This window comes from Pituophis catenifer, unplaced genomic scaffold (genome assembly GCF_029215685.1).
Source record: "Pituophis catenifer annectens isolate HBS135680 unplaced genomic scaffold, rPitCat1.0.hap2 SCAF_543, whole genome shotgun sequence".
Classification (NCBI taxonomy): domain Eukaryota; kingdom Metazoa; phylum Chordata; class Lepidosauria; order Squamata; family Colubridae; genus Pituophis; species Pituophis catenifer.
This window is the reverse complement of record NW_027257423.1, coordinates 1-21,727: the sequence shown is the minus strand read 5'-3', so window position 1 is coordinate 21,727 and position 21,727 is coordinate 1. Positions and strand designations below refer to the sequence as shown.

General features: G+C 45.1%; 1 protein-coding gene across 1 annotated transcript; it reads left to right on the top strand.

Annotated features, from left to right (window-relative positions):
- Nucleotides 1-222: 222 nt before the first annotated feature.
- Nucleotides 223-21,561, top strand: LOC139327021 (ATP-binding cassette sub-family F member 3-like; the record flags this gene model as incomplete). Its single annotated transcript, XM_070956704.1, has 13 exons — nucleotides 223-320; nucleotides 1,604-1,726; nucleotides 4,598-4,864; nucleotides 5,674-5,754; nucleotides 7,774-7,833; nucleotides 8,140-8,196; nucleotides 9,960-9,982; nucleotides 12,264-12,319; nucleotides 12,461-12,661; nucleotides 15,015-15,091; nucleotides 17,173-17,217; nucleotides 19,393-19,525; nucleotides 21,473-21,561. Coding segments are annotated over exons 1-13 (1,310 nt in total), but the record flags the coding sequence as incomplete, so codon positions are not given.
- Nucleotides 21,562-21,727: the final 166 nt, after the last annotated feature.

Below are 21,727 nucleotides of genomic sequence, written 5' to 3'. Positions count from 1 at the left end.
CTTCTAGTCCAACCCTCTGCTTAGAAAAGAAACTTATTGGATGAGAAGAGAAATGTCTTCAAAGAAAAACCAGAAAGTCCAGTTGCCTCTTGAAAAAGCACCTTTGGATCAAGGATTACCCATCGGTCCTCATCCTCTTCTTTTAATTTCCTCTCACATCTTCTCTCTGGCTACTGGCGGCTCTCTCTGATCATTCTTTGCTGTCCATCTCTTGCGTTGCAGATGGTGAACGCCAGAAAGCTGGAGAAAGCCGAGGCCCGCCTTAAAGCAAAGCAATGCAAGAAGCAGGAGCGAGATTCCGTCAAATCTGGGAGCCCGTTGTGAGTGAAGGGTGATGGTCTTGGAGTGGGGCACCTGCTTCTCAACAGTGGGAGGGCTAATTTTATCAGAGTCAATTTCTTAATGCCTCAGTCTTTCCACTGCTTATGGGGAAGGAAGTAGAAGAGATGAGGGTGTGGCTGACATAAAGGAGAATAGAATGGGGTTGAATAGAAGTAGCTTCCTCATTTAGCCACCATTTTCCATCCAAATATATTTGAACAGGACTTTGGACTCCATCTAAATTCAAAGCCCTGGGATAATAGCCAGATTTTGAAAGAGTTCCTGGATTTCGTCAGACCATAAATCATATGAATCTCTGGGTGGGGACATTGTTCCAGAGGGCAGCAGAGATGTGTTTCAGCAGGTTCTGGCCAGTTCTGGAAAACTGGTAGCGGAAATTTTGAGTAGTTCAGAGAACCGATAAATACCACTTCTGACTCCTCCCCCCTCCCCCCCATCTATTCTCTGCCTCCCGAGTCCCAGTTGATCGGGAGGAAATGGGGATTTTGCAGTAACCTTCCCCTGGAGTGGGGAAGGAATGGAGATTTTACAGTATCCTTCCCCTGTCACACCCACCAAGCCACACCCACAGAACTGGTAGTAAAAAAATTTTTAATCCCACCACTGGTCTTCAGGGTTCAGCTGTCATAGCTTTCAGATACTGGAATAAGATGATGATGATGATGATGATATCCCTTGAGTGATTGAGGGTCAAGGTGTATAATCAGGTATCATCAGCATACCAATGATGGGGGCATAATGGCTCATCTGTTAAAGACATTGAGTTTGTCAGCTAGAAAGCTGGCAGCCCAGGTTCGAGACCCAAGCGCCGTATAATGGGGTGAGCTCCCGTTCCTTGCCTCAGCTCCTGCTCACCTAGCAGTTCAAAAGCGTGCAAATGCAAGTAGATAAATAGGTACCACTTTGATAGAAAGATAACAGCATTCCATGTGCCTCGGTGTATAGTCATGCTGGCCACATGACCACGGAATTGTCTTCGGACAACGCTGGCTCCGTTGGATAAGAAATGGAGATGAGCACTGCCCCCCCCCCCCCGGAGTTGGACTCAACAGGAGAAGGGAAACCTTTACCTTTACCTAGTATACTCATATCTGACTGCAAGCCAAGAGATGACCTCAGCCAGGGATTTCATGCACACGTTAAACAGAAGGGGAGAGAACTGCATTGTTGCATGTGGGAAACTGACCCTTCCAACAAAAGGAAAAGAACATGTACTCTCCCTGGTCCTAATGGTTGTTTGTGATCTTGTTCTGGATGGCAGGGTTCTTGAAGAAGCATCTGCCAGCCAAGCAGCCAGTAAGAAAGAGAACCGTCTCGAAATGTCAGGCAAGAACAAGTCCTATGACGTACGCATCGAAAACTTCGACGTGTCCTTTGGCGAGCGGTGAGTCTCCATGTTAAGGGTCACCCATCTTTGCAGCATCTTTGATTTGGCCATTTAAACACCTTTGGCATAGCGCTGTAAGCTAACTTGCGGTTACGCCTAGCGTGGTATCCAGCCCAAGCTTCATTGCAGAGCAGGGTGGATTTGATTTAAATCAAGTTGATTTAAATCATGATTTAAATCACTAGTAAAAAGGCTTGATTTAAATCAACTCTATTTAAATCATAATTTTTAAAGAGCAGCTGACATCTCTTTTCTGGCAGCAGCTCCACCTCTGACCCGCTGTTGACTCACCAACAGTCCCAATATTGCAGAATAAATTTGATAAAAATCAAAAAAATCTGATTTAAATCAAAAAAATCCGATTTAAATCAAAAAAATCTGATTTTTTTGATTTTTTTAAAAAAATCATTGATTTTTATCCACCCTGTGCAGAGGAAAGATGTTAGTATTTCTGATGAAGGAGCTGAGCATAGAATAGCATTAAAGCTGGACTTCCAAAAAAAATACTTATTTATTTAAAATTATGATGCGCGTTTACATGTTGGGATGTAACAGAATGTGTAGATGACCTTGGGGGTTGAGGGGAAGAGATGCTGCCTAGGAAATGAATTAACAAGAAAGGCAGTAGCCGCCAGTGGCTTCATGGTCAGAGATTGAAATTTAGGAAGGATCCCCCCATTAATGGATCAGGTGGCTAAAAATACATGTAGTCCTCGACTTAAAGTTCATTTGGTGACCGAAGTTACAACGGCACTGAACAAAGTGATTTATGACCATTTTTCACACTTAACGGCCATTGCAGCATCCCCGTGGTCACGTAATCAAAATGCAGGTGCTCATATTTATGACGGTTGCAGTGTTCCGGAGTCATGAACTCTCCTTTGGTTACCTTTTGAAAAGCCATGTCAGTGTGGGGAGACCAGATTCATTTAACAACCGTGTTGCTAATTTAACGACTGCAGGGATTCACTGAACAGCTGTGGTAAGAGATGTCATAAAACGGGGCAAATCTCACTGAACAACTGCCCCGCTTAGCAACAGAAAATGTTGAGCTCAATTGTGATCCTAAGCCAAGGACTACCTGTAGCAGGGGAGACTTGCGAGATTCTTTTAATGTTGCCCAACAATAAAGTACAATTGGCTCATTAATTTATTGTCATTGCACCTCGTACAACTAAATTAAATGCCATCTTCAGTGTACATTATAACTATAAAAATAAAAACACAAACACACATCCTTCACATTCTATATAATTGAAATTGAAAACCCGATATTGCATTAATATTGCACTATACCAGGGGTCAGCAACCTGCGGCTCTGGAGCCGCATGTGGCTCTTTCACCCCTCTGCTGCGGCTCCCTGTCACTCAAAGTAGGCGTCACAAACGCCAATGTGCGACACCCCCGGCAAGCGATTTATTGAGCTTTTCAACCCCCCGGTAGGCCAACCATGGATAAATCCAAGAAAAGAAAAGTTTCAGAAGAAAACAGAATGTTTAATTCGACTACATATGCTAGTTTTGTGGCCGCTCAAGAAATAGTCAGGCACGGGAAGAGTTTTGTGGCTCCCGGTGTTTTCTTTTCTGTGGGAAACGGGTCCAAATGGCTCTTCAAGTGCTTAAGGTTGCAGACCTCTGCACTATACCATAGAATTCAATATAGTTACTGCCCTGGGATAGAAGCTGTTTTTCAGCCTATTTGTCCTTGTCTTTATTGTCCTGTACCGTCTGCCAGATGGTAATAGTTCAAAAAAAAAGGGTGCCCAGGATGAGATGGATCTTTAATAATGTTTTGAACTTTCTTAAGGCAGCGGGAGCTATAAAGCTCTTCCAAAGAGGGGAGAGGGCAACCACTGATCCTCTGGGCAATGATGTTTTACCCTCTGGAGTGCTGTCCTATCTGCCACTGTGCAATTGGCAAACCATACACAGGTGTAGTAAGTTAAAATACTCTCTATGGTGCAGCGGTAGAAGGTCACCAGCAGTTTTTCATTCAGTTGTTTTTTTCCTGAGAAGTCTCAGGTAGTAGAATCTCTGCTGGGCCCTTTTGACCAGTGCTGCAATGTGAGGTCAGGTCCTCTTTTATGATAATACCCAGAAACTTAAAACTGGCCACTTGCTCCACTCGGTCTCCATTGATAAGCAAGGGCTAGGTGTCTGATCTATTCCTTCTAGTTTCTATTCATCTGCTTTCTTATCTGGTTTACCTGGAAGAGCTGACATAAGGTGACTTTCTACCGTGTTTCCCCAAAAATAAGACCCTGTCTTATATTTTTTTGAACCCTGAAATAAGCGCTTGGCCTTATTGCCATGCGCTCAAAAGCCTGATTGGGCTTATTATCAGGGGATGTCTTATTTTGGGGGAAACAGGGTAGACTGTCAGCGTTTTAACGCTGTCATAGAGCAGAGGAGAGCAAGAGATAAGCTCTGAAACTTTTGCCTGCTAAATCCCTTTGAAGCCCGGTTGTCGTGGAAATGAAGGGAGGGGGCACATTCCTGGGAAATGATGGGGAAAAGAAGTCTGAAGAATGACTTGGAAGACAGCCAATGAGAAGCAGAGATTTGGGGATCGGAAAGGGAGGGATTAGGAGGCAAAAGGTCAGTCTTGTCCGCGCGGAGTCATGATCCGGTGGCTGAACTCAATTAAAGAAAGATTTCCTTAAAGATTGGCAGTTTAGAAATTCATTTAATTTTGAGATAGCACCGCAGTCTGACATAGACGTTCCTGCAATTGCACCTCTGCCCATCAGGTACAGTGCAGTTGTCACCTCACCTGGCACAAACGAGGTTTCTAAACCCCTCTCTCAAAAACGTCCCCTCGTTTTATAAAACCACAGGAGACAGTTGTCCTTTATTCTCTTCTTTTCAGGGTCCTCCTCACAGGAGCAGACCTGAACCTGGCTTACGGCCGGCGATATGGCTTGGTAGGTCGGAACGGGTTGGGCAAGACCACGTTGTTGAAGATGATCGCCAGCCGCAACCTGCGCATCCCTTCGCACATCAGCATCCTTCACGTGGAGCAAGAAGTGGCCGGGGACGAGACGCCAGCCCTGCAGAGTGTGCTGGAATGTGACACGGTTCGTGAGGGGCTGCTCAAGGAGGAAAAGGAGCTGACTGCCCGGGTTAACTCCGGAAGGTAACCTTGTTCCCAAGGAACACTGTCTAATAATTCAGGAGCCCGTGGTGGAGCAGTGGTTAGAGTGCAGTATTGCAGGCTAACTCACTGCTCACTGCCAGAAGTTTGATTCTGAATGGCGCAAGGTTGACTCAGCCTTCCATCCTTCTGAGGTCGGTAAAATGAGGACCCAGATTGTTGGGGGCAAATACGCTGACTCCAGGGGTGGGCTTCAAAAATTTTAGCAAGGGGTTCTTTGTACGGTTGCTGGATGGGCGTGGCCATGGTGGGCGTGGCCTAGTTAGCCTCCTGCACCATGGTGGGGGGGATGTCGTTTTTGCCCTCCCCAGCCTCTGGAGGTTTTTCCCGAGCCTCCGGGAGGGCGAAAACAGCCTCCCCAGGCTCCGGAGGCCCTCTGGAGGGTTTTCCCGAACTTCTGGTAGGCCCATTTTTTTGCCCTCCCCAGGCCTCCGCCCTGCATCCAAAACAGACCGCGTGGGGACTCCTGGGAGGGGTGGGGTGGGGTGGGCGGGGCCAGCCAGGAGTGGGATTTGGGGGTTCTACAAACTGCACAGAATCTTAGCTAGAGGTTCTCCTGAACCCCTGCAAACTCCCAGCAGCCCACCCCTGGCTGAGTCTAAAACTGTTTAGAGAGGCCTGTAAAGCACTGTAAAGCGGTATATAAGTCTTAAGAGTGCTATTGCTATCAATTCTGGAAGGTAACCTTGTTCCCAAGGAACACAATCTAATTCAGGTGCAGAACAGAGCTAGTTTGTCCATCTACAAACCACCATGCTGCTTTTCTGTCGTTTTTTTTTTTTTTTCTTCAGGGGAGTAGGCACCGAAGGTGCTCGACTGTCCGAAATCTACGCTGGTCTAGAAGAGATTGAGGCAGACAAGGCCCCAGCAAGGTAAATTGAAAGTCTCTGTAAGAGGCAGAATCAGCTCTGAATTTACATGCTTGGTAGTCGGTGAGTTCTGAGGTCTAAAATAGGAAATCCTGATGCATACGAGTCTGTGGAGATACAGTGTTTCCCCGAAAATAAGACCTCCCCGGATAATAAGACCAATCGGGCTTCTGAGCGCATGCGCTAAAATAAGCCCCCCACCCCAAAAAAATAAGCCCTCCCTGAAAATATTTAACTGCATGGGCAGCCAGTCCCTGCCCATTTCCTCTGGTTAGGGTTAGAGAGACAGAGCTGGAAATCAGGTAAGACGGCAAGAGGATCCCCGTCTTGCTCCACACGCCCCAAAATAATAAGACCTCCCCGAAAATAAGGCCAAGTGCTTATTTCGGGGTTCAAAAAAATATAAGACAGGGTCTTATTTTCGGGGAAACACGGGTAACGTGGCTGGGAAAAGGCAATTTCTCCATCAGCCCAGAGTAATAAATTTCCACCAAGAACTCAGAAATTTCCTAAATTCCGAATAGAAATTGGCTGCTTCTCCAGTTCTCCAAAGGAAAGAGTACAGGTAATCCTTGATTTACAACCACTTGTTGAGCCCAAATTTTCTGTTGCTAAGCGGGACGGTTGTGAAGTGAGTTGCGCCCCATTTTATGACCTTTTTTTGGCGCAAACAAATCACTGCCATTGCTAAGTGAATATTGCAGTTGTTAAGTGAATTTTGCTTCCCTTCCCCCCCCTCCCCAATTGACTCTGTTTGTCAGATGCCGGCTGGGGAGGTAACAAATGGTGATCACATGACCTCAGAACAGTTCAACCATCATAAATACCTGTCAGTTGCCGAGCACCTGAATTTTGATCACGTGACATGGCAATGCTGTAGTGGTCATTAAGTGAAAACCGGTCATAAATCACTTATTTCAGTGCCATTGTAACTCCGAAGGGTCACTAAACAAAAGGTTGTAAGTCGAGGATTAACTGTTTTCAAATTAAATCAAGAGAACAGACTTTAGATCTTCCTGAAATCTGATTTAAAGAACATACAAACCCATTAGTTTCCTTTAACTTTTCCATCGATGGAAACCCCAGGAGCAGAAGGCTTTAGCAAGGAGCGACAAGGCTGTCCTAGAATAGAATAGAATAGAATAGAATAGAATAGAATAGAATAGAATAGAATAGAATAGAATAGAATAGAATAGAATAGAATAGAATAGAATAGAATAGAATTCTTTATTGGCCAAGTGTGATTGGACACACAAGGAATTTGTCTTTGGTGCATATGCTCTCAGAGTACATAAAAGAGAAGATACGTTCCTCAAGAATCATAAGGTACAACACTTAATGATAGTCATAGGGAAACAATCAATATAAATCTTAAGGATACCAGCAACAAGGTTACGGTCATACAGTCATATTAGAGCTTTGAGGTATCATGTTGAGCTGCTCTTCCTGCAGTTTGATAGATTTTCCAGTTATTTTAAGTGCTTTGATGAAGGAAGCATTAAAAAAAAAAGGTAAAAAGTCCCTGCAGATTTTACTCTGCTAGTCATCACCGACTATACAGGGTGGTGCTCATCTCCGTTTCAAGGCCATTGAGCCAGCGCTGTCCGAAGGCGTTTCCGCGGTCATGTGGCCAACACAATGTTGCAGAGTGCTGTTACACCTCACCGAAGTGCTACTTATTTATCTACTCGCATTTGCATGCTTTTGAACTGCTAGATCGGCAGGAGCTGGAGCGAGGACGGGAGCTCACCCAGTCCCATGGCGTTCGGGTCTCGAACCTGGGCTGCCAGCTTTCCAGCTGATAAACCCAGCATCATGACCACTGGAGCAGCTACCATGCTGCCCTTTGTGGCTTAGTGCCCTTAGCTAAATACTCCTATTTCCAATCGATTCTTATTCCAAGTTCAGATATCGCTGCCTTTCCTTTCGGAGTTTTTTTTTTTTTTTAGACCCATTCAGAGTCAGCTCCTAGTCCAGTTTTTGCAATCTAGAAATGACCTTTCCTTTCCTATCCTTTTCTAGAGCGTCTGTTATCCTGGCCGGGTTGGGTTTCAGCGCAAAGATGCAGCAACAGACAACCAAGTAAGTGGGCTTTTAGCCAAGACTGAATTGTTCCCTTCTGTGATTTGAACGATGGGATCCTAGATTTTTTTTTTCTTTTTGATCTTGCCTACTGCTAGGTGCTGGGACAGAGGGGCGCTTCCAGAGATAGGAAGCTTGGTAGCTGTCCCTTCACATTACAATTGTGATAGAGGGGGAAGTGAACTTGGCCATCTCTGACACCAACCCTTGAAAAATGTAAGGCGACCTTCCGTATCTACAGGCAAACTGGGGTCCGGCTGGCCCAGGGAAACTGATCTCTCTCTACTTTTATTCGTTTTCCTTCAGAGAGTTTTCCGGAGGTTGGAGAATGAGGCTGGCTTTGGCTCGTGCCCTTTTTGCCCGGTGAGTCTTCAACAGGGGTGGTATTCACTTAACCTTCGCTACCAGTTCGCAAATGTGAGCGCGTGCGCGCCCTGCACACCTCCACGCATGCACAGGGCCTTCCGCGCATGCGTAGAACGTCAAAAACGGGACGTGATGACATCCAGGCGGGTGGGCGGAGCCTCCCACAGCCGCCGCTACCAGTTTGCCCGAACCGGATAGAAGCGGCTGAATACCATCACTGGTCTTCAAGGATCTCCGTTCTGCTCAAAATCCTCGTCCCAGAAAATGGGTTGATAGTAACAATGGTGGGTGTGAAAATTAAGACTTAGAGTCTTAATCCTGATTGGCTGTGTTGAGGAAGGATGCCTGACTGCATTGGGCTGTGGGGGGGGGGGGTGGGGGGGGGAGATGAGATTACAGGTGTTTGGGCTACAGGTAAGCCTTGCCTTCCAACCATTCGTTTAGTGACCGTTGAAAGTTGCAAAGTTTTAAATACATTGCCAGTTGGCCAAGTGGCTGAATTTTGATCGCGGGATTGTGGGGATACCACAAAGGTATTGAATGTGAAAAACGGTTCATATCTCATTTCTTTCTGTGCCATTGTTAACTTCGAACGGTCACTAAACGAACGGTCCTAAGGGGAGGACTAACCTGTATGTGTTTTGTGCACAAAAGATAACGTACATATTTGGAGATACTTTTAACGGTTGTTAAGTTTTCCAAGAATTTAAAGGACAAAAAGAAAAAACACTTAAATCATGGAGTCCTAAAGGTGCTTTTTTCCAGAGGCAATCGGACTTTTCTGGTTTTTCACTGAAGACATTTTGCTTCCTATCCAAGAAGCTTCTCAGATAACTGGATGACTGAATTTCTATAGACATTTAAATCAGGGCACCGGTTCTGCTGCAAAATTGGAAACTTTTTTTTTTTTAAAGGACAGATGCCTTCCATGGCAGTGAGAAAATCTTTCAGTCTAATCCATCAGCATGAAACTAATCTAATGTCTCTTTCTTTCTTTCTTTCCTTACCTTTCCAAATCACCCCGTTTTCATTGAATGAGACATTCGGCTTTTTAAAATGCCTGTGTAATGAATTTTCTCAATTTAAAAGTTGGGCAGGGTCCTTTTTTTTTTTTCCTTCAAATTTTAGGTGTTCACCTACAGAATTTGGGGCTAAGTCACTTGATTGTCAGATTGATAAGAATTGTATAAATTTAATAATGAAATATTACCGAGTTTCCCCGAAAATAAGACCCTGACTTATATTTTTTTTGAACCCCGAAATAAGCGCTTGGCCTTATTTTCAGGGAGGTCTTATTATTTTGGGGCACGTGGAGGAAACGAGGAAATGGCAAGGACCAGCTGTGCATGCATTTAAATATTTTCGGGGAGGGCTTATTTTCAGGGGAGGCTTATTTTAGTGCATGCACTCAAAAGCCCGATTGGGCTTATTATCAGGGGAGGTCTTATTTTAGGGGAAACAGGGTAGAACAGCGAAACCTTTTGCCAAATCTGGCACAATGGTATAAAAGTGCAGACTTGTATAGAAATGGCCGGTTTAAGCAACTTTTAAGAATTTCCCCATCAAAAATAACTGGACTTGAAAAGATTAGTTACGATTGGCTTTCCAGTGATGATGAAAATATTAAGAGGGCATAGTTGTTTCATAGAAAGCTTTGTGAGAAATCTGCTATCAAAGCAATGCCAAAGTAGAATTGATGATTGCTGCACTAATAATACTTCTGTCTCCCTTTCCTCTTCTGTTGATTTTAATTTTCCCAGGCCTGACCTCCTTCTGCTTGATGGTAAGTCTTTTCTGGACCTACATAGACAGAAGGGAAGGGGTGGGCTCAGTGGTGGGCTTCAAAAATTTTAGCAAGGGATTCGCTGCCCGGTTGCTGGGTGAGCGTGGCCATGGTGGGCATGGCCTAGTCAGCCTCCTGCACCACAGCGGGTGGGGGGGCGCATTTTTGCCCTCCCCAGCCTCCAGAGGCTTTTCTCGAGCCTCCAGGAGGGCGAAAACTTCCAGTAGTCCCGTTTTTTGCCCTTCCTGAGTCTCCATGTGCACCCTGCACTTACCTGCATCCAAAACGGGCCACGTGGGGACTCCTGGGAGGGGCGGGGTTGGAGGAGTGGGATTTGGGGGTTCTCTGAACTACACAGAATCTTAGCTAGAGGTTCTCTCGAAACCCTAGGAACCCCCAGCAGCCCATCCCTAGGTGGGATGGTGCAAACCAACTTCAAAAAAATTCTGCTGTAGACTTTTTTTCCATCCCCTGTTGGACTGCTGATTTCCCAATTGCTCTGACCCAGTGTTTCCCCATGTTGGAAGTCCACGCACTTCCAATATTTGGAAGCTCTCTAGATTGGAAACCATTGCTACAGCCATTCCTGGCAGATGTATGAATATCTGAATTTGTGGCCAATTTTCTTGCAGTTGGGAGTTGTCAGAGATAGATGGCATCTCTATCACAAGTTGGCCAAAAATTTTAAGCCTCTTTTGTAAGGGGTAACTTTGAAGATTTAATTGATTAATCAGAATAGAGAATAGAATAGAAGGCCCTTCCAGCTCTTATTCCAGAATAGAGCTGGAAGGGACCTTGGAGGTCTTCTAGTCCAACCCCCTGCTCATCGAGGAGACCCTATACCATTTCAGACAGGTGGCCGTCCTTTCTTTTCTTTAAAACCTCCAGTGATGAAACATCTACAACTTCTGAAGGCAAGCTATTCCACTGATTAATTGTCCTCACCGTTAGGAAGTTTCTCCTTAATTCCAGGTTGCTTCTCTCCTTGATTAGTTTCCATCCATTGTTTCTTGTCCTGCCTTCTGGTGCATTGGAAAATAAGTTTACCTTCTCCTCTTTCTGGCCCATCAAAAACTGGAATACTGCTATCATGTCTTTCTTTTCATTTAAACCTTGCTAAGGGACCCATTTAACAAAGTAACCCACCACCCCAAAATCAGCTTAATTTGAAAGAAAGGTTGAAGAAGGGAAAACGGATTCCTAAGTCTTTGTAAGATTTTAGGCACCCGTTTCATCAAGTAAAACCTTATCAATGTCCACCAAAAAATGTTGGCTCTCCCCGCTCCTTCAGCCATTTTGCAAATGTTACAAAGGAGCTGGCCATCTCTGTCTTAAATTAACTCATTTTCTTTGTTTGGTTTTAATCATCTTCTGGGTGTATTAGAACTGTGGAGGCATTGTTCTTTCGAACTGTTTAATTCCAAATGTGACCATTGCATCATCAACACTTACCATTCGTTTAATGACTGTTTGAAGTTAGAGCGGCACTGAAAAAGTGACTTACGACCGTTTTTCATACTTACAACCATTCCGCCTCCCCACGGTCACGTGACCAAGATTCAGACACTTGGCACTGACTCATATTTACGACAGTTGCAGTGTCCCAGGGTCACATGATCCCTTTTTCCAAGCTTCTGACAAGGAAAATCAGTGGGGAAGCCAGATTCACTTAGCAATCGTGATACTAACTTAACAACCGCAGTGCGTCACTTAACAACGTAGCAAGCAAAGGTTATAAAATGGGGCAAAACTCACTTAGTAATAGTCTTGCTTAACAATCAAAATTTTGGGCTCAATTGTGGTCATATATTGAGGACTACCTACCGTATTTTTCGGAGTATAAGACGCACCTTAGTTTTTGGGGAGGAAAATAAGAAAAAAGCTGGTTGGCAGGTGGATGGCTCTCCCGGAATACCCCCAATCAGCTGTTCCCAGAGGTGAATTTTAGCAACAGGTTCCTTGGTTGTGAGCTCTGTGCCTTGCTTTTTTTTCTGCCTCTGAAAGCCTCCAAAACAGAGCTTCAGAAAAAAAGCCTCTGAAGCTCTGTTTTGAGGCTTTTTTTCTGAAGCTTCATTTCTGATGCTTTTTTCAGCCTCTGAAACCTCTCTTTGAGAAGCTGGGCGGGGCTACATTCGGAGTATAAGACGCACCCAGATTTTAACCCTTTTTTGGGGGGGGGAAGGTGCGTCTTATACTCCGAAAAAATACGGTATATGTCTTTCCCTGAGAATTTTGTCCAAAGGGGCTTTGTGTAAACAGCCTTCTTTCAATTCACTTCCAGAGCCAACCAACATGCTGGACGTGAAGGCGATCATCTGGCTGGAAAACTATTTGCAGGTCTGTCTAAAATTTGGAAAACCATCCGCAGTTGAGGGGGAGGGCAAGGGTTAGTTTAAGGAGCTTGGGACCTTCAGATCTGGCTGAGACCTCAATTTTGCCCTTTTTTTTTTTTTTTTTTTGCATTCTGGGCCCTTCTAGACTTGGCAGTCCACCATCCTTGTGGTGTCTCACGATCGGAACTTCTTAAACGCCGTGGCCACCGATGTCATCCACCTGCACTCCCAGCGGCTTGACAGCTACCGTGGGGACTTCGAGAACTTTGTCAAGATCAAAGAGGAACGGCTCAAAAACCAGCAGCGTGAATACGAGGCGCAGCAGCAATACCGGGAGCATATCCAGGTCAGAGAGCCAGCGTGGTTAGTGATGCAGCTAACGCTGATCTGACAGTGCCATATGAAATACGATTGAATTGTTTTGTTTGTTTTATTGTTTTGTTTTATTAAATTTGTATACCGCCCTACTCCCGAAGGACTCGGGGCGGTGAACAGGCACAGAATAAAATACAGAAATACAAAAATTAGAAACAATTTAAAACCAAATTAAATAATTTAGCCCAAGACAATTAAAAATCCCAATAATTTAAAACAAATTAAAATTTCGGTTTAAAAATTTAAAAGAAAGGGGAGAAAATTAGGCCAGGCCGGCTTGCTGGAATAGGAGGGTCTTAAGAGCACGGCGGAAAGTGCGCAGATCCGGGATCCTCCATATCTCCGGGGGGAGCTTGTTCCAGATAGAGAAGGCCCTCCCCCTGGGGGCCGCCAGTCAACACTGCTCGGCTGACGGCACCCAGAGGAGCCCTTCTCTATGAGAGCGTACTGGCCGGTGGGAGGCTGTTTGTGGTAGTAGGCGGTCCCGTAAATAACCAGATCCTAAGCCATGGAGCGCTCTAAAGGTGGTAACCAAAATCTTGAAGCGCACCCGGAAGACCACCGGGAGCCAGTGCAGCTCGTGAAGGAGAGGTGTCACATGGGAGCGCCATGTTGCTCCCATAACCACCCGCGCAGCCGCACTCTGCGCCAGTTGGAGCCTCCGGGTGCTCCTCAAGGGGAGCCCCATGTAGAGAGCATTACAATAGTGAATATATATGATGTGATATATTGTACATGAGAGAGGGACGCGGTGGCTAAGATGCTGAGCTTGTCAGTCGAAAGGTCAGCAGTTCAGCAGTTTGAATCCCTAGTGCCGCGTAATGGGGTGAGCTGTGACTTGTCCCAGCTTCTGCCAACCTAGCAGTTCGAAAGCACGTAAGAAATGCAAGTTGAAAAAATAGGGATCACCTTTGGTGGGAACGTAATTCAATGCTTTTGGCATTGAGTCATGCCGGCCACATGACCACGGAGACGTCTTCGGACAGTGCTGGCTCTTCGGCTTTGAAACAGAGATGAGCACTGCCCCCTAGAGTCGGGAATGATTAGCACATATGTGTGAAGGGAACATTTACCTTTACCTATGATATGTGATATATGGTAAGCAAAGAGCAGATCCTTAAAATAAGGCTTTTTATCCTGGGCACCACACAAAAGAAGGACTGCCACTTCTCAAATGCTTCCCTCTGTGTAGTCTACGTAACCACGAGAGCCAGCTTAATTAATTAATTAAATTTATGTGCCTCCACCTTGTCCAGAGACTACTCTGGGCAGCTTACAAACATTGAAACTTTATTCCTTTGTATCCCGCTTTCATCATTTTTACAAATAATTCTATGTGGCAAACATATCCAACACACCTTCCTATTTTCCCCACAACAATGAGAGAGAGAGAGAGTGACTGCTCCAAAGTCACTCAGCTGGCTTTCATGGCTAAGGCGAGACTTGAACTCACGGTCTCTTGCTTTCTAGCCTGGTGCCTTAACCATCAGATCAAACTGGCTCTCTTATCACCAGTTAAGTCTCCAGAAAATGGCGGCTTCTGTAACTTTTTTCCACTCTGTTTCAGCTTTACTGCTATGCCTTCATTAGAACAGACCAAAAGCTTAGAATTTGTTGTGCACCCAGCAATAAGAACATTCTAAACAATGTTTTTGAATATTATACCTGCATGCACACAGAGTATACCTTCTTCATCCTCCATTGCATATCATCCTAATGCCTTGATGGTGAACCTATGGCACGTGTGCCAGAGGTGGCATGCAAAGCCCTCTCTGTGGGCACGCACGCCATCGCCAGCTGGTCTTCGCAGGCGTGTGAGCGACAGAAAACTGCCTGAAGACAGCCTCAAAAATGCCCCAAAAACACCGTTTTTCTGGGCCATTTTCAGGCCGTTTTTTAGGCCGTTTTTGGCCCGAAAAATGGCCTGAAAAATGGCCAAAAACACCCCAAAAACAGACATGCACAGCTGATCTTTGGGTTTCCAGTGCTCCGGTGCATGCAAAGTCATGCGTGTGCCAGAAACCCAAAGACCAACTGACCGGTCCCACGCATGCGCACCGCCCAGCTGCTTTTTGGGTTTCCAGCGTGCGCACATGCATTCCAGTTTGGTCACTGTGCCGAAAAGATTCGCCATCACGGTCCTAATGCTTTGGTTGGCTATCGGAGAGGGGCAGAATCCCTTCTGTTCCAAACCTCTGTGGCCCAATTCACATAAATAAACTGGTTTGGATCATGGACTCAAACTTCATTTGCCAGACCGTTGTCCCTGCAGCAGCTGGTGCGTCCTTCTGGATACAGGAATCATCTCTGCTTTTTTCCCGCAGGTCTTTATCGATCGATTCCGCTACAATGCAAACAGGGCGTCGCAAGTTCAGAGCAAACTGAAACTCTTGGAGAAGCTGTGAGTATCCCAAAGAAAACGAACATCTGGGTGGATTGCCTAGGCCAGGGGTGGGCAACTGTGGCCCTTTTACAACCTGTGGACTTCAACTCCCAGAATTCCTGAGACAGCTTGGCTATCTCAGGAATTCTGGGAGTTGAAGTCCACAGGTTGTAAAAGAGCCACAATTGCCCACCCCTGGCCTAGCTCAGTGGTGGCTAACCTTTTTGCCGTCGCGTGCCAAAAGCGGGGGGGAGTGCGAGGGGGTCACGCGTGTGCGTGCCCACACCCATAATTCAATATGCCCCACCCCGCGCATGCACGCGCAGACAACCCCCCCCCATCGTGCTCCCCCTGCTTTTGGCACATGATGGCAAGGTGGGCCCGGTAGGCCCATTTTTTTCACCCTCCCCAGGCTCCAGAGGCTTTCTAGGAGCCTGGGGAGGACGAAAATGGCCTTCCCCACCCCCCTGGAGGCCCTCTGGAGGCCAGAAACAGCCCATTTGCCAACTTCTGGTAGGCCCAGAAGGCCCGAAAATCTGTTGGCCAGCGCACGCATGTGCGCTGCAGCTGAGCTAGGGCAATGTTCACGTGCCCACTGATATGGCTCCGTGTGCCACCTGTGGCATGGGTGCCATAGGTTCGCCATCACGGACCTAGGTCAATTTAAGGGTTGATCATTGCAGGATCTACAGACTGAGGAGCTGATTTAGCACAATTTCTTAAATGGCGGCACACGGCCTGCTCCTGGCATACAGCATGAGTCTCAAAATGTATAAACTAAAGCAATATTTTGCACTAATTCTCATTATTTGGATGTGCAGTATTCCTTGGTTAGGAAAAGATTGCTCCTTGACACTTTTTTTTTTTTAATTTGATTTATATGCCGCCCTTCTCCAGAGACTCAGGGCGGCTTACAATGTGCTCAGCAATAGCCTTCATACTTTTGTATATTTTTATACAAAGTCAGCTTATTGCCCCTAGAACTGGGTCCTCAATTTACCTACCTTAGAAAGGATGGAAGGCTGAGTCAACCTTGAGCCTTGGTGAGATTTGAACCTGCAGTAATTGCAGGCAGCTGGTCTTAATAACCAGCTTAATAACAGGGTGCCTTAGACCACTGTACTGCCAAGGCTCTTCAGCCCCCAGTTATCTCTCAATCACTTGCATTATCATTAGAGCAGTAAGCATTATCAACAGTATTAATGCAAAGGCTTACTATCTCTTTAAAGCAGGGCGTTCTCCAAACTTGACAACTTGGTAAGACTTGTGGACTTCGACTCCCAGAATTCCTCAGCCAGTCATGCAGGGTTGGGGAATTCTGGGAGTTGAAGTCCACAAGTCTTTAAAGTTGCCAAGTTCGCTTTAAACCTTACTCTAACTAACAAATCTATTAACAGGATGTTGGTAGAAATAGGAAAGCATGAACTGCTTGCTTCAGCTTGAGAAGATCCTGATTTTAAGTTCCACCGGCCACTGTCAAAGAATGCAAAAAATAAAAAAAAGGTTTTTTTGCTGATTCAAAAAACCAGAAATAGCTAATTGGCTATTTTAGCCCAATAATTTATCTTTATCTCTCCTCTTGTCCCCACTGGTAGGGGGTTTGAATTTTTTTTCTTTTTTTTTTAATTGCCATAAAAGATGAAATAAAGAACAATTCAGATGATATAGTGTTAAGTGATTTTCATAATGAACCAAGGGAAATTGGTGAACTCTTTTTTTTCTGTCTTTGAAATCTTTTACACTTATGAGACAGAATTAGAGGGAAAAAATAACTTGGAAAGGGAAATAAGCTCTCTTTTTAAAGAAAACCAAGATCTGGTGAATCTAGTTATAGTAGTTCTTCAGTGCTCAGTCCTGAGAATTTATCTGCTTCCAAGTGTCTGCTTAGTGATTGGATATTTGATACCTATCTCTTACTAGATTAATATGATTTATTGGCTTAGGGATTTTCTGTCTTCACTGTGAGTTGTATTATGTTGGGGGGGGGGTGCACTGAGGGAGCTCAACCAATCTCATTGTACATATGTTGTGCACTGACAATAAAGATTTGAATTTGAATTTACTGCAACAAGACTTATTGGTGTCTTTCTTTTTCTCAGGCCAAAACTGAAGCCAGTGGACAAAGAATCTGAGGTGATAATGAAGTAAGTGAACCTTGACAGGCACAAGAAAGCCCAATTTTCTAGTCCATCATAGGAAAAGAAGAGCAGACGTCTTCTTACTCACCTGTCTGCCTTCTCAGACTCGGTACAGATAGTCCTCACTTAGCCAATACTCATTCAACGATGGTTGCAACAGTGCCGAATGAGTGATACTTATAACCAACCAGTCCTGAAAGTTCTGGCTATTGCTGCATCCTGCAGTCACGTGATCGCCATTTGGCTGGGGAATTCTGGGAGTTGAAGTCCATGCCTCTTAAAATGACGGAGGTTGAGAAACACTGCCTTAGGCAAATCACCCAGCCTCCGGCATCTAGTTGGCAAGACAGAAATGATAAGGTTGGCAAGTCCTGTGTGGATTTTGTAAGGAAAGGTTTTGTTCACCACGATGTAAAAAAGACGTGGAGACTCTAGAAAGAGTGCAGAGAAGAGCAACAAAGATGATTAGGGGACTGGAGGCTAAAACATATGAAGAACAGTTGCAGGAACTGGGTATGTCTAGTTTGATGAAAAGAAAGACCAAGGGAGACATGATAGCAGTCTTCCAATATCTCAGAGGTTGCCACAAAGAAGAGGGAGTCAAACTATTCTTCAAAGCACCAGAGGGAAGAACAAGAAGCAATGAGTGGAAACTAATCAAGGAGAGAAGCAACCTAGAACTAAGGAGAAATTTCCTGACAGTGAGAACAATTAATCAGTGGAACAACTGGCCTCCAGAAGTTGCGAATGCTCCAACACTGGAAATTTTTAAGAAGATGCTAGATAACCATTTGTCTGAAGTGGTGTAGGGTTTCCTGCCTGGGCAGGGGGTTGGACTAGAAGATCTCCAAAGTCCCTTCCAACTCTGTTATTCTATTCTATATTACTTGACTCAAGTTAATTCATTATTTGATAAGTCATTATCCTAGCTTTTCTTCAGGCAGCAATTCCTGTTTTTCCAGACAAGTCCCCCCCTATCTAGGCATTGTCTGGTTGCAGGACTGTGTAGCTACAACAAAAATGGCAATAATATGCATCCTAGACCCGTGATAGCGAACCTATGGCACGCGTGCCACAGGTGGCACACGTAGCCATATCAGTGGGCATGCGAGCTTAGCTCTGGCGCGCATGTGCACGCTGGCCAACTGATTTTCGGGCCTTCTGGACCCATCAGAAGTAGGGAAACAGGCTGTTTCCTGCATCTGGAGGACCTCAGGGGATGGTGGGGAAGGCCCGTTTTTCACTCTCCCCAGCCTCCAGAGCCTTTCTAGGAGACTGGGGAGGGTGAAAACGGCCTTACCCAGCCCCCCGGAGGCCGGAAACGGCCCGTTTGCCATCTTCCGGAAGTTGGCAAACGGGCCATTTCTGGCCTCCAGGGGTGTGGAGAAGGCCGTTTTCACCCTCCCCAGACTCCTAGAAAGGCTTTGGAGGCTGGGGAGAAAGAAAAACAGGCCTACCATGCCATTGCGTGCCCGGGAGGGGGGGTCCGCATGCACGGGTACAGGGCGCATATAATTATGAGTGTGGGCATGCATGCACCACACACACACACACACACACACACACGGCTCCATACCTCTAAATCAAGGGTGTCAAACTTGATTTCATTGAGGGCCGCATCAGGGTTGTGTTGGACCTCAGGGGGCCGGGTGGGCATGGCCTGGGTGGGCGTGGCCAGCTTGACATCACCCATGTTGGGGGCACCTGTGGTGGCCTGGGCGGGGCTGGGCTGGGCGGAATCCATTGTCACCAGCAGAGGAAGGCAAGACCATGGAGAGCGCCTTATCCTCCAGAGGAACCTCGCCGTCCCTCTTGAGGCCACGTGTGCAGCCCCCCCCCCCCCCCGAGCTCCATTTTCACTGGCAGAGGCACCACGGGCCGGTCCTTCACTGTTTCCAGGGCAGCCCCGCGGGTCAGATCTAAGCACCCCACGGTCTGGCTCCACGGGCCTTGAGTTTGACACCCCTGCTCTAAATGATGCCTGCAATGCATCCTTATTATTCCATTAAAAACGACATTGTGTAAAATGTAACTGCTATGTATTCCTACCATAGTATGTTCTTCATAAGGCAAAATTAATGCCAAGCTGATCTAATAGAAGCAACAAGGGACCTTTTGGTCACTTCCATTTTTGCTCATTCCCCTGGACCTTTTTTTTTTCCCCTCCCCCCCCCCCTTTAGGTTCCCAGATGGCTTTGAGAAGTTTTCTCCTCCCATCTTACAACTCGATGAAGTGGATTTTTACTACGAGCCCAATAACTACATCTTCTGCACCCTCTCTGTCTCTGCTGACCTGGACTCTCGCATCTGTGTGGTAAGATGAAATATTTGGCAAAAGGTTAATTATGTGGAAGCGATAAAGCATTCCCTACCACAAACAAACGAAAAATCCAATAGCTCAGCAACTGTTTTGGAGCAGTGGATAGACCAAGAAAAAAGAAATGCTACCGTGTTTCCCCCAAAATAAGACCCTGTCTTATATTTTATTGAAACCTGAAATAAGCGCTTGGCCTTATTGCCATGCGCTCAAAAACCCGATTGGGCTTATTATCAGAGGATGTCTTATTTTGAGGGAAACAGGGTACAAGTGTTTTTAACAGAAGGGCCTAATAAGAGCTAGGAGCTGTGGTTGCACAGTGGTTAAAATGCAGCATTTCAGGCTGACTCTGCCCATACACCAGGAGTTCAATCCTGACCAGGTTGACTCAGCCTTCCATTCTTCCAAGGTCAGTAAAATAAGGACCCAGATTGTTGGGGGCAATATGCTGACTCTGTAAACCGCTTACAGAGTGCTGTAAAGCGGTATATAAGTCTTAAGTGCTATTACTATTGCTGCTGCTTTGCTCAGCAGAAATATTTCTGGCCTGGGTGCATACAACATGCTCTCGGTTCGGACCAGATCGCTTGATCCGGTAGTGATGGCGACGGGTGGTTCGGAGAACCGGAAGCAAAAATCCCTGCCCCCCCCCCCCCCCATGCCCAGCTGAGCCACGCGATCATCAGAGGCTTTTTTTTTTTTTTTTTTTTTGGTACTTTTAAAAGCATTTTTTCTACAACCTCTTCGGCTGAGGAGGTTGTAGAAAAAATGTTTTTAAAAGAAAAAAAAAGCCTCTGACGATCAGGCATCTCAGCTGTGATCGTCAGCTGTGATCGTCAGAAAAAGTTTTATGCAAAACAATTTTGCGACCAATAAATATCCCAAGAACTTGGCTGATGTGTGTGACAGATTGGTGTCCATAATTTTCATAAAGCTGCATGTCACATTTGTTGCCTTGATTGATTGATTTCTATGACCGCCCATCTCAGCCAATGACATATAATGATTTAACGCTTGACAGTTCTGCTTACTTTACTTTACTTTACTTTACTTTACTTTACTTTACTTTACTTTACTTTACTTTACTTTACTTTACTTTACTTTACTTTACTTTACTTTACTTTACTTTACTTTACTTTACTTTACTTTACCTTTTACTTTTACTTTTACTTTTACTTTTACTTTTACTTTTACTTTTACTTTATTATATTTATATACCGCCCTTCTCCCGAAGGACTCAGGGCGGTGAACAGCCATGGTAAAAACAGTATACAAGACAAAAATTTAAAAACTTATTAAAATAATTCAATCACTGGCCAAATTTAAAACACCCAGCTAAAATCGTTATTTAAAACCCCTATCAAAACCCAATTAAATAACTTAAATTTAAATATTGTTGGGGGCAATATGCTGACTCTGTAAACCACTTAGGGCTGTAAAGCGGTATATAAGTCTTCAGTGCTATTACTATTGCTGCTGCTTTGCTCAGCAGAAATAAATTTAAAATAATTTAAATAACTTCTCCTAGTTTCTTTAACTGGCAAGTACATTTAACTTTACTTCAACCTATATGCACCTTTTCTGGCATACTGCTATACCTAAAGATTTGCATTTGAGGACCAAAAAGCAAAAAAAAAAGAAAAGTATCAGGCTGTATAGCATCAATAGATGGCAGTGTTTTATCACCATTTCATTTGGCCACAACAATTCTTAAATGTTAGGGATTAGTCCTCGAATTTATTACGGCTTCCTCCATCCCTTCCCATCCTTTTCTTCCATTGCTTGTCAATCAGCTATTTTTCTTCGATTGAAAAGCAGATTAAAAGGGCTATAAGTAAATACACATGCATCAGAGTAAGTTTTCTCCCGTTTCTCTTGAGTTCTGGAATCCTAACATAGAACTTGGCAAGATGTTTCTGTAATTTCTATATCGTTTACTTCTAGGTTGGAGAGAACGGAGCTGGCAAATCTACCATGCTGAAGATCCTGATGGGAGACCTGGCACCGGTGCGAGGGATTAGACACGCTCACAGGTAGATTTCAAACCACCGTTACAGAGATAGGGTAGAATGAGAAGAAGAGAAGACACTCGTAGAAAATTGCTGACTTGTTGCTAAGTAATTCATAGCATCCCGGATTCCTGAGCCACATGTGCTTTTGAATTGAATTGAATTGAATTGAATTGAATTGAATTGAATT